This window comes from Gallus gallus, chromosome 2, assembly GCF_016699485.2.
Source record: "Gallus gallus isolate bGalGal1 chromosome 2, bGalGal1.mat.broiler.GRCg7b, whole genome shotgun sequence".
NCBI classification, from domain to species: Eukaryota; Metazoa; Chordata; class Aves; order Galliformes; family Phasianidae; genus Gallus; species Gallus gallus.
The window spans coordinates 88,140,717-88,154,326 of NC_052533.1; the positions used below are offsets into that span (position 1 = coordinate 88,140,717).

The following is a 13,610-nucleotide window of genomic DNA, read 5'->3' on the forward strand; positions in this document are numbered from 1 at the left end:
CAGTTTGGTGACCAGGATGTCATGTGGGACTGTGTCAACTAGTTTGCCCAAGTCCAGGTAGATGACATCAGTTCACAGAAACAGAATCACAGAATGTCAGGGATTGGAAGGGACCTCAAATGATCATCTAGTCCAATCACCCCTCCAGAGCAGGAATACCTAGATTGGGTCACACAGGAACATATCCAGATGGGTTTTGAATGTCTCCAGAGAAGGAGGCCCCACAACCTCTGTGGGAATCCTGTCTTTCTTGTCTTTATTTTCCATGTGCCTTAGTAGGGTCTTCAGGAGGATCTGCTCCATGATCTTGCCAGGCACAGAGATGAGACTGGCTGGCTTGTAGTTCCCTGCATATTCTTTTTTTCTCTTCTTGAAAATGAGGGTTATGTTTCCCCTTTTCCAGTCAGTGGGAGCTTCACCAGACTGCCATGACCTTTCAAATGTGATGGATAAGTGCCTTGGCAAGTTAATCTGCCACTTCCCCCAGAACTCGTGGATGGATCTCATTGGGTCTCATGGACTTGTGCATCTTCAGGTTTATGAACAGTTTCATTTTCATTGTCATAATCATCTTCCTCATGTGAATCAAGAGTACTTGAGTGAAAAAATGCTGAAGGACAGCAAGATGATTTACAGACTGCTGATTGAGATTTTCTAGAATGGTGATCTACTGCAAAATTGCAATCTCTGCTTGATGATCCTGATGACTCTGTTCCTGCCTGTGCATCCTCTGCAACATACATAACATCTCTGTGTTTTTGGATGGTGTGTATTACTTAAATCTGTGCCCACATCTTTCCAGTCTTTCACAATTTATTTCATTCTCTCTCAGAATTAGTCACCTCATCAGTAAGTTTACATCTTGCTCCACTTACTGTCACCAATCAAATTAGAAGCACCAGAACAATGAGTAGTGAAGTGACAGATAGCGGGGGTGTTGCTATCCTATGCAGATTAGATAAAAATATGGATGTGCCCTGAAGTGATGTCAGTCTAAGACTACAGTCTGACGAGTGACATTCACAGAGCAGCAGTAGCTGCAAAATACTAAATTCTAATTTAATTATTAATAGAAACATGACCTTTCTGTTACATACTTTAACCCTGAATTTTGAAAATGCACATTTTCATAGTATGACAGAATGACTCGGGTTGGAAGGGACCTTAAAGACCATCTAGTTCCACATACTTGTCATGGACAGGGATATCTCCCACTAGACCAGGTTGCCCAAAGTCCCATTCAGCCTGGCTTTGAACACTTCCAGGGATGGGGTATCCACAGCTTCTCTGGGCAACCTGTTCCAGTGCCTCACCACCCTCATAGCAAAGAATTTCTTCCTCATATCTAATCTAAATCTATCTTAATTTTAAATCATTACCTATCACTACATGCCCTTGGAAAAAGTCCTCCTCCAGCTTTCCTGTAGGTCCCTTTTTAAGCAGTGGAAGGCCACAATGAAATCTTCATGGAGCCTTCTCTTCTCCTAAACAAGACCAGCTCCCTCTGCCTTTCTTCACAGGAAGTGCTCCAACCTTCTGATCATCTTGATGAGCCTCCTCTGGACTCATTCCAACAGCTCCATGTTCTTATGCTGTGAGTGCCAGAGCTGAAAATAGTACTCCATGTTAGGCCTCACACGAGTGGAGCAGAGATGGACAATCACCTCCTTCAACCTGCTGGCCACATTTCTTTAGAAGCCACCCAGGATACACTCTGCTGTCTGGGCTGCAAGTGCACGCTGCCAGCTCACGATTTGCTTGTCGTCAACAAAGACCCCCAAGTCTTCCCCAGAGCTTCTCTCAATCCATTCTCTGCACGGCCTGTATTTGTGTTTGGGATTGCCCTGGCCCAGGTACAGCACCTTGCACTTGGCCTTGTTCAGCTTGATGATATTCAGAGGGGCCCACTTCTCAAGCCTTGTCAAGGTCCTCCAGGGTATTGACTGTACCACATAGCTTCTGCGTTGTCCACAAACTTGCTCCATCTCATTGTCCGTGTTGTTGACAAAGACATTAAATAATGGTGGTTCTAATGCCAACCTCCGAGGAGCACCACTCCTCACATTTTATTTAGTATCTGTGCATTTCACATTGAAGAAACATTAAAATAATAATAATAATTAAAAAAAAAGAATTGGAGACATAATGGATATTTTGAATTTTAACAGCTTCTTGAATAAGCTTTAGATAATTTAGGGCTATCTATACTCTTTCTGTGTGTAGTTCCTTAGAATGTCACTTATGCCTGAAATGTCTACAATTGTTAGCTGTAATGGAAATGTGTGTGCTTTCACTGAAATTTTTATTTGACAAGACTTGTCATGACAGAAACATTTGCTCTAGAGTAACTGGAACACGGCTGTATTCATGGAATACTCTGCTTGGTTAAACCAAGAGAGGCTAAATATATTTAATCCTATATGAGAGCTGCTCAGAAAGCAATGCATCATATTTTATTACAGTGACCCACGATGTCAAAGGCGGATGGTGGTGGTATGGCAGTAGAGGTTGAACCTTCCCACCAACATTGTGTTACAGTCTGCTGCTGTGCGACACTTGGCAGCAGAGAGGCAGTCTGACAGAATGGTGTCTGATGTGGAGGCGTGTATGAAGCAAAGGTGTGTCATTGAATTCCTCCATGCACAAAAAGAGGCACCCATTGACATTCATTGGTGCTTGCTGAACATTTATGGAGGCCAAACAGTGGATGTGAGCACAGTGAGGCAGGGAGTGGTGCATTTTAGCAACAGTGGGTCACCTCTGCTGGTGCAGTGTGCATGGAGGTTCTTATTCATTGCTGGTGCAAATGCATATCCAGTGGTGGTGACTATGTTGAAAAATAGTGTTTTGTAGCTGAGAATTTGCTCAAATAGTGTTATTGTGCTCTTTGTATCTGTTGTCATTTTCATGGAAATAAATAGGAGGCATTAATTTTGGATTGACCTACATTTTTTATCCATTTTTGGATAAGTAAGTTGGACCCTAACTTGTTTGTTTTTTCCTTTCCCCACATTCACTTTTCTGCTTTTACTCTTATACAGCCATTTTCATACCTTCATTGTTGTGTGGCTTCCTTCTAAGTCCTTTGCGTCCTTGTTCACACAGAGATTCAACCTTTGAATAATGAAAGTTCTTGTTTCTGCACTGTTTGTGGAACTGGCTGCATAATGTAGTATTCTCAGACTGATATTGCAGTCTAGTATTGCATGGAACACTTGTTGTAGATTGTGGGTTGCAGGGAAAGGGAAATTTGTCACAATCAAGTATGTAGGCTGCTTTTTACTTGAGTGGAAAATTCTTTTGGCATAGAAATGAAAAACTGAGTTGAAGTTTCTCCCTTTTAAGTACAGTTCATTAAATTTCTATGGGCTATCTTATCTCCAGACAGAGACACAACAAAGAACTACTTTAACTGTCTTTCCTTCTGAAGTCAGTTGGATTTGAAAGATCACTGTGGGACTGTATACTGTACATCTAGCTGAAATACTCTAATGTTAATGTCTGTTGTAAACCATACTGTAGTGCCCTCAGCAAGATAGCTTCAATAATTTATAAGCTATATGGTAGTTTTTGCTGAACTTTTGCAAAATGCTGATTTCACATGTTCCTACATACCTTCAGTAAGAGCTTGTTACAACTTTACTACTTTGCTTTACATAGACGTAATAAGAAATCTTCACAATTTTAAATTCAGCTGTTGGGGAAGCATAAAGCTATATTAATTCACTTCTAAATTTTTAAAATTTTCTTTTGTGAATGCATTTTTCATGCGTGTTGCCAGTCATAAAACACATGTTGAACTGTGCAAGCATGGCTTCAGGCTTTGAAAACGATGCATCTGAAATTGAACTTCAAAGTTGAAAATTACAGTTTGCAGTATTATCAGTATATAATTTTTAGGTACTCACGTTTATAAATGTAATAGGCAGGAACATTTTTCTAAATATGGAAACTGAATCCCATAATACTGTTGCTCTTGATATTGGGAAGAGTGAAGCAAATGTGTTTGAGTATTGCAAATGAGTAACACATTTTGACTGAAGCATGGTTAATAATTTAAAGTTTGATTTCCAGCTTTTGGTTTACTAGTACTCAAATTGTAACAAGATCCATTCTTTTTGTATGACATTGTTTAGAAGTGTCCACAACTAATAAAATTCCTAAATTAGTAATAATGGTTTCTGTTCGGTAATTTAATGATCTGCGGTTTTTTCCCTTATCTTTCAGGTTCTTGCAACTATGGAACAGCTAGAAAAAGTCAGTAGTTTCCAGGAGTTTGTGCAAATATTCAGCCAGTTTGGAAATGAAATGGTCGAGTTTGCCCATTTAACTGGAGACAGGCAAAATGTAAGTATTAGTAAAAGGCTATGAGAGATGCTTTAAGTATCACTTTTCACCTGGTTTATTAGAAGATTTTTGTTCTCCTGTGATCATTAACTATTATAAAGCAGAAAACAATGGTGTTCTGTCTCTGAAACCCACATTTCTTTTTTTGTTCCACACAAAGTGCATCTTTCTGTTTTAAAACTCAGCTGGGTTATTTTCCCTTGTACATCTTGCAGAGGCCTGCACGTGCATTATCTGAGACATGCTTTAACTTCAGTTGTTTGGCTTTAGCTTTTCTGGCTTTTTGCTCTGGTAGGGAATTTGTCTGTTATTGCTTGACAGAAACATTTGATGTTTGCACATAGTGAAACGCTTGGAAAACAGAGTAATGGCTTCAGAAAACTCAAAACTTGAAATCTTTACATCCTAATAAAGCATCTGCTTATTTTTTTTTGTTGTTATTTCATTATTTTTTCATTATTCTGAAATATTTTCTTTGCTGTTCACTTCACTGGGGAAAAGGACCCCTCTGTTGGATGATACTTTCCCTGTAAATAAAAGATCTGCTGAGGCTTAAGACCTCTGCTCTGAGCACTGGCTGCTTCCCCTGGGCAATCAAATCCCCTATTCAGAATTGGACCAGGGTCTGATTGCATCCCTAATATTCAGCAAAATTCAGAGTTCAATTTGTATAAAAAGATTGCCCAACCTCATGCATATAGAATTGGCTTTTTGTGACTTGACACAGCATCCCTGAGTTAGACAGGACATCAGAGTATTTTACTAAAAACATGTAGCACTTCTTTTTACTGTCTGTGTGTCCTGAGTCTGTGAAGAACATGCTCAGTGTCAAATAATCAGGTCTGGAAAAGCTATGTGTTATTAAAGGATATCCTGCTTGGAAATGAACCGCTTTTATTTTTTTTCTCAAATATTCATAGCAGTTGTTTCTTCAAAAGAGAAAACTGTGTTGCTAGTAAGTGATGCTCTATTCAACTAGTTTTGGTTTCCAGTATTATTTGGGCTTTCACTCTCCCTTTTCCTTGTCTACTTGGCTCTTTTGGAAAGAGTACTTCATTAATATTCTTAACAATTCTGTCAGGGATGTGGTTGGTGTGCTACACACCAGTGTGTAGGCCGCTGTGTGGTTTTATTGGGAGGAAACACCCCTCAAGGTATTTTTCTTTAATATAAGTATGCTGGAAACTCTCGAGTGTGATTGGATTTGTCCAAATGCAGTGCATAAAAATGCAGTGCATAAAATGAAATGAGCTATTGTTTAAAACTTGGCCACCTCAGGCTTTAAGATTTTCTGTCCTGGTTAAGTAAGACTTTTTGGAAAATGTCAGAATGGCCTGACTTATCTGGTTACTTGTGTGTGTGTGGTTATCTGTTTTTTCAATGTAGTATTAATTCCGTCCTGTAAACTGTTCCCTTTTCAGCTAATAATATTTTCCATTCTATATTCCATATTTTGAGATGAGTAATAAGTCTCGATGCACAATACATGTCACTATTTTGATAGAAATGGACTTACAAACAGAAAATTAGTGCATGTTTGTCTAGGAGTTAAATTTACTAATCAAAAGAAGTTACTAGATCTGAGAAATAGCTGTGTCCATTTATGGTAAGAAGTATGAGACACGGGTAACTGGCAGAGGGGAGAACTAGACCTGTTTTCAGTGGAAATACTATTTGGTTACCCATTTCATAACACTCTTAAAGCACTCAGCTGTCTTTACTAGTATTGGAAAGATCCTAAGCTTTCTAAGTCCTTCCTCTTGTTACACACTGAGGGTCTAAAATCTTGTCCTCTTTACCTCCCTCCCACCCCAGTCTCACTTTGGATTCTAAGCTCTTCTCTTTTTCTGACCTTCTCTGGAGGTAAAATTTGGTTTTGCGGTATATCCCTCACCATGTAGGGTTCTTGAAAAGTTCCTGTATTCAATGCTTTCTACAGAAATTGTTTTTTAAGTATGTTAACATCTTCATAATTATTGGTATATGGTAAATATAACAATATATAAAATATTAATGTTCTATTTCCTTCACTGCAGTGCAATGAAAGGTCGGTGTTCTCTTTCTCTGCCTTCCGCTCCCCGCCATTTCAGATGCTATTTTTAATCATAGGTTTTGTTTTTGATTGTGCTTTTTGCTTCCTTTTCTGCTCTATAAATAATGCTATATGATAAGGATACAGAAATTAGTGACCTAATTAGCACATGCTGTATCTCTGAGATCTTCCTTCTTTGAAATCTGAATTGAATAGTGCCAAGAATAAATACCTAAATTAAAATATTTCTGAAAAGCAAGTTCTAGATCATGAGCTAGGCTTAAAATAGCATCTGCTAGACATCATAAAGAAGCCTTCTTACAACCCATCCATCTGCAAGACAGTCTTTTATTTCCCTGTGTCATAAGCAGTAAACATTTTAGTTACTATGCAATATTCAAATAATTTTTCCTTTGGTGTTTAGGATTTGAAGGATGAGAAGAAAAAGGCCAGAATGGCAGCGTCTAGGGCTGTTCTTGAGAAGTGCACCATGATGCTATTAACTGCTTCAAAGGTCAGTGAGTATTCACACTTTTACACCATTTAGATAAATCAGAGTATGGCAACTGGCAGGATAGCTGTCTGTTCTTTCTCAACCTCACTTTAAACTTCGTACTCAAAGGTATAAGGGTATAAAATGAGTAGAGGAATATCTTTACATTCTGAATAATTCTACGTGTTCTACTTAACACAACAGCATTTTAACATAAAGAATTTGTTGTATTCTAGCACATTCTTCAGACTTGCTTCAGCAGGAAGCATTCATTTCACTACTGCATTTGTCTCCTTCTTAATATTAGTTTGCTTTCTTTTGAAGACTTGTCTTAGGCATCCAGACTGTGAATCTGCTCGTATAAACAAAGATGGCGTTTTTCATCGCATGAGACTAGCTTTGGAACAGGTAATAGAAATTGTAACTGACTCTAGACCAAATGGAGAAAATGAAGTGGCTCCTATCAGTATATATACTGGCATCAAAGAATTCAAGGTGAGAATGGAACGAGTATTGTTTTCTACAGCTTAATAAATTACCCCCAACTAGAATCTTTTGTAAAAAAAATATTATTTTTAAGTTCTAAATGGTAGAGTAGCACCTTTTCAGCAATGTAACTTGAAAAAGTGTCTCAGAATGTAAGAGAATCCAGCAGAAGGTGATGATTTCATTGCTATTGCCAAGATATACCTTCTGATATTTCACGTTTCCTCCTGCTTTTTTGGGAAGGAGTGATGCCTTTGATGTTAAATAAACTTCAGTAGCAGGATATCAAACTTCTTTAAAATTGATGTTGAAGAATTTTTGCTTCATAATTGTTAGCATTTTTAAAACACACACAAAAAATCATGCAAAAATTTAAAAGAGCAAACTATCATTCAAAGAAAATATTATGAATTGAAATTGTATCTTGTTGCTCAGTGAATTAACAACCATGTCTTATTTCTTGGGATCTGTGAAACACTGATTTCTCTCCTTCCCTTCTCAGTATATCAAATGTAAATATTTTAAAAGCACACTCAAAATTCATAATATGGCTGTGGAAAAGCTTGTAAAGATCAGTCAAAATCTGAATACACGGCTATTTTCTGAAACTTACTTAACTGAAAAGCTCCTTATTGACTGCAGGAAAACAGTGCTGATAATTCTGATAAATGGACAGTAATTTTGTTTAAAGAAACCCACACCCTACACCAATAACTAATACAAGAAAACTATTGGATTAGTTTGAAAATACATGAATACTAAGAAGCACAGAAGAGAAAAATAAAATGTAAAATGATGCACCTGCCTTCCGCTTTACAACAGTAAAACTAAATAAATTCTCAAGGAATTGATGTGTCTCTTTTTCAGAATAAGGTGGAGGGTCTTCGTGAGAATCTTTATTTTCTCTCAAAAGAGAATCTTTCAACAATGCTGGAGGTTATCCTGGAACATACGGAGGACTTCACAGATTCTGCCTATACCAGTCATGAGCACAGAGAACACATATTGGAGCTGTCTAAACAGGCTAAAATGGAACTAGAGCAGCTGGTTTCAGTGTGGATGCAAGCTGTAAGAGCTTTTTAGCAAAGTAAATCTTTTCACCTCTACTTTGGGAAGAACTTTTTAGTGCAAAATATCCTCTGGTCTAGGAAGAGAGAATTGTGTGTATTCCTCAGAGTATGTTAGCTGATGAAGGAAGCCAGAGTTTGTAACTATGCTTTTTTAGCTTCAGTGCTGTTTTCACCTTGCCCCAGTGATATTGCTTCACTCATTCATTGACACCTAAGTTACGCTATTGAAGGTGGACTAGTTTTCGTGAAGCTGTAAGTAGAAATGAGAAGATAAATAGAAGTGTCAAAGCACAGTCTTGAATGGCAAGGCCTTTTGATGGGTTCCTTCAGAGACTTCAGTTGTCTTCATCCCATGGCAGTGACCACAGCTTGTATTTCTTGTTTTCAACAGAATACTGAAAACACTAAAACTATTAAAAAGTGAAATATTCTAAAACTTGACTATTTTTTCTCCTTCTAGAGAGGAGGGAAGACAAGTGAGAAGAGACTTACTGGGAATATTTACTCAGCCTTTTCTAAAAGTTTCAGTGATGGCAATTTTCCTTTTTTGGGAAGAAGCACATTAAGTCCATCTCTGTCATTTGTCTTACCTTGTTCCTTGTAGATAATATAGAACACATGCTAAAGGGGGAGGAAAGGCAGCAATGGAAAATGCAATTTCTGTTCCTGCTACTGACTTGCTTTCAGTCTTGTTCCTGAGGAAATACATAGCACAAAATCTTAACAGTCTAATGACAGATGTGTGTAAGCTGCATTAAAACTGTTTCTATTACTTCTGAGAAAGCATTTTTCTTCCTTTTCTCCTCTTCAAATCAGATGCATCCGTCAGTTGTTCTTAATGTAGTGGAACAGTTTGAAGAGAATATAAATCGTACTGTTATACAGACACATCTAGAATGTTTATTGCGTAGAATGCAGTAACTATAAGAAGCTAAAACTCTGCTTAGGTTGAGTAGTTCTAAGCTGTATTGCTGGAGAAACTCATCACTTCTAGACAATTTACATGCTGCATTTCAGATGATGGAAATGAGAGCCTAGTACAAAAATATGCGTGTATATGAGCCGTGAAAATACTTGTGTGTGCACACACGGGCTTGTGTATTATATATTTACATTAATAAATAATGCAGCTTAGCTATGACTGAAGTCTCAGGGAGCAGTTGAAACATTCATTACCAGCTTGCTGAAGTGGCTCTGCTGTTTAGAGCTTCATTGGAGGGTGAATATTTTCTGAGGAGCTTAATGTAACTCAAGTGGGATTGTTGATAATCAAAATACCTTGGAATGCATAAATTGAGAGAGATGTAGAGCTCTTAGATGGCGCGATTATCTCCCTTTTCACCCATCATACTTCCTTTCAGCAGGCAGAGTAACTGTGAATCTTCATTGAAGAGTGTATTTTAAATCAGAAGTGTCTTGAAACATAAATCAACTTTAAATCATAGGCTAACTAGCATCATTGACCTGCTAGTTTGTATTCCTCTGCGTGAGTGCAAAGTAGCTGGAACACACCAGAGAATCTAATGCTATTGATTGAGTTATAAATATTTCTGAAATCCTTGCTGCAAATATTCAAGCTCTTGAAATTCAAAGGCAATATAGGGTAGCGTCCTGTTTTACGTTTTCCTGTGGGCTTATTTGGACTAGATTATTGTTTTTCAGTTGTGTTTACTGAAAAGGAAAATAATTATACATAAAAGGAGTTATAGCGTCCCTATTAAATAAATTGGTAAAAGAATAAAAAAGGACAGGGCAGTGAGTACTGAATGTTAAAACGTTAAATGAGATTTTATTATACTTTTAGACAGTCTATACTTAAGGAATACCTGAGGAAATGATAACATTGGTCTGGTGTTGTTTTTCCTTTATAAAAAAAATGATGAGTGTGCTTGTCTTTATCTGCAGATACTTTGTGTTTATGTTACTACATAATTTATACTTGAGGTGCTCATATCTTTGCAGCTGTGGACTTGTTAATGGTCCCACCTAGGATAATTATTTTCAATAGCTTTTGGAGGTGGGTGCAGACCTACTGCTATGGAACTCTTTTTCCCAGTGTATGCCTTTTGACATGTGGGTTAACACTATAGATAGTGTTGGGTTGGTTGGTTGGTTTTGCCAAATTTGGAGCTCCATCTTGGAGCTGATTCAACAAAATGAAGATAATGTATTTGTTTAAATTAGACAAAGATCTGAAGTCTTACAGGGAAAATACCTTTTTGTAATTCAATATAAAACATTTAATATAACCCTTTAGGTACCACTTTATTTGAAAAAGGGTGTTGTTGACATTAAATAGGGAAAAAAAAAAAAGCTTTAAACTGTTACTCTACTTTCAGATGTTTAGACAGAAAATTTAAGTTCTAAATCATAAAGAAACCCTCTTTCTGAAGGTGTCTGTATGACTCAGAAATAAATTCCTGTTGATCCCAAACAGTCAATTAGCTGTCATTGCTATCAGTTTTAGATTCCATCAAGGAATTCTTCAAATAAAATCTACACAGGGTATGCAAATGAAAATATTACACTTAGAAATACAAAGCTGTCTTCTAAAGCAATGAAGTAATGTGTCATGCTGGGATTTGCTGTTGGGTTTGTGTGTGTGTGTAATGTTTTGTCTGGTTGTTTTCTTTGGCTTCTAGCAAAACCAGAAGACAAAGGATCTCATGGAAGACTTGGAAGTCGCCATTTTAAAAACATGCCAGTGTATGAATGAGCTTAAAAGAGAGGTAAGTCCAGTTGAAACAAGCACAAACTGAAGGAAACCTTGCATTTCTTACTTTTCATATATGAAATTGTAAAATGGGATCCTATACCTAGAGAGGCTAGAGTAGCTGAATCACAGTTTCATTAGAGAGCTGGTATGCAATCATATTCTTTGTTCTTTCTTGTAACTAATTAGAAATCTATTGGATACCTAGGCTCTTTGCCAATCCTGACAGCAATCAAATAACAGTGCATTTGAAATTACCATCATTACTTTAAATGTAGTAACCATATTTTACTTGAGGAAGCACGCATCCCTGTTTTAAACACCTTTTCTTGTTAGAATGTGCTGAAACTTACGTTAGCTGTTCATTTATATTTATATGCGTGTATTTGTATAGCAAAAATGTGTTATGGCTATGCATTATACTCAGGTATTTTTCTGGACAGTTGGCAGTTTGTTGTAATCACTCTTTTCCTGAATGCAAGCATGCTAGATGTCACAAATCATGACATGCAATATGAGATAGCTGCCTTGTTTGACACATGGGATTGCCTGTGTTTATTGATCAGTATCCTACCTTCTCCCTCTTCTCTCGCTTAATAGAGAGCACTAATGCCTTGTCTGTTCCACGAATTTGAGCCAAATGCAGAATTACTGATTTTTGACAGCTTCCAAAACATTGTAAAGCATTCAGATATCTCTTGAAGTCCTTCCTATTATTACTCCTTTAAACAGATAGCAAACTGAACACTAAGGACAGTGAAGGTTTCTATACGAGGCTACAGGACAGTACAAAGTCATTAGAGAGGTATAGTGTACTTGCTCAGACTGAGATTTGATCTGTTCTGACTGGAAATACTTGGCTAACAAACCACTTTCTGCTGGTTTTGTTACCTGTCATGTTACCTGTTGGGCACCGTTATGTAGGAAGTCAGTAGTAGAGCTTTTCCAGAGTGACATTCAGCTGCTTTAATCCATTTGGGGTAATGGCATTCCTATGTAGCAAATGAGAAGGAAGGGTTCCCAGTGAAAATTGCATGTGGCTATGTAATTACAAAGGCTGTGAAGCTAAAGGGGGTCTGGCAAATAGTATGTAAAAGAAACTGTTAATATCCTGACTTTTTTTTTTTTTTTTTAGCTCCTTAAATGTAAATCTTACCATACTGTCCTGCCCACAGAGTTCTATTTATGAACATCATGCAAAGACTACATACTTATTACACTTAAATAGTTTTGTCAGGTGTCAATATAAGAAAATTATCTCCTGTAAACCAGCTAACAGAGGTGGAGTACAAAACAGCAGGTTACCTATGCCCTATGATTTAGTCCCATGTTAAAAGTGAGGTGAAAGTGTAGCAAGCTGTTCTAAAAATTGTGGAACAAACTGATTCTGAGCTAACAAGCCCAAGCTGCGTATACCTCGCTTCTGTGATATGAGGGGAATGAAAGCTTCCTTAGCAAGAGCTTTTTAAAACATGCAGGACTTATGCTATCAGTAGAAGCAAATTTAGAGTATTGCCCTTTTCCTTGTTCCTTGTAGAGACTGGATTTGCAGCTGATCTCCACGTAGTCATGTTTTTGAGTGTGCTTTAAGGCTGTCCTGTTAGTCCTCAACTTCTGGTGCTGCGCTGTATCAACAAAAAAGCTCTCTGTTCATGAAATCAAATATTTAGTGACACTAATTAAAACGTTTTAATAGGCTAGGTAGCTGAGAGCACAGACAACCATGTTAAAAGTAGTATTTTTCCATCTCTTGTCACTTTATGAAGGAAACAAGAGGTATGTTCTTTCTTCAAGATCGTTTTCTGCTTGATATTCTGAAACAGCATTAAGTAAATTTCTCTTTTGAATCAAGATGAAAAGAATTTCTAATGAAAAGGTAATCACTATTGTAGTCTATATATAAATGGGAATTACCTGCTCCTACTTTAACATTACAAGCTGCAGATGTCCCTTCAAAGCTGCTTGCCTTTCAGAAGTTAAATATATGAAATATACATCAGACAAACAAAATGTCTTAATTCTGGACTGCATAGGAAGTACTTCTAGAAGGAGAGAAAGCAAAGTCCAGAGGGAAAAAAACTGCCAACATTTCTAGAAAACATTCTCTTCCATCCACAGTCAAGGCCCACCAGGGTCACGTTATCAAACCCTTTATGTTTACAAGAGCTTGAAAAACCACCTTGTTGAACAGCCATATTTGTTATACATTCTATTCAGACTAGTAAAACAAATGTAATACTTTAAGACTCAACAGTCATAAGAAAGCTCTCCTATTTCTAAAACAGGCTGTTTTTACCCATGTTTTTAAAATTGAGCTGATTACAGAGTACAGGTAAACCCACTGACTAGTCACTACAATTAGCAGCAGCTGTTGCTGATTGCTTTCATCAAGCAGAGTCCTTCAGAACACAATTCCAGTAGTTCCATGCATTTAGATGTAGGGACATGTTTTGAGGGGATCTTCTCCTT

General features: G+C 37.3%; 1 protein-coding gene across 4 annotated transcripts in view; it reads left to right on the forward strand.

The window, feature by feature from the left end:
- Window positions 1-13,610, forward strand: part of CTNNAL1 (catenin alpha like 1) — a 58,710-nt gene that overhangs the window by 27,787 nt on the left and 17,313 nt on the right. For all 4 annotated transcript variants that reach the window (XM_046929825.1, XM_003640772.6, XM_046929826.1 and 1 more), the window contains 5 exons: window positions 4,228-4,347; window positions 6,804-6,893; window positions 7,197-7,367; window positions 8,226-8,426; window positions 11,071-11,157. In XM_046929825.1, coding sequence (XP_046785781.1) covers window positions 4,228-4,347; window positions 6,804-6,893; window positions 7,197-7,367; window positions 8,226-8,426; window positions 11,071-11,157 — 669 coding nt within the window. The remainder of the gene's footprint in view (window positions 1-4,227; window positions 4,348-6,803; window positions 6,894-7,196; window positions 7,368-8,225; window positions 8,427-11,070; window positions 11,158-13,610) is intronic.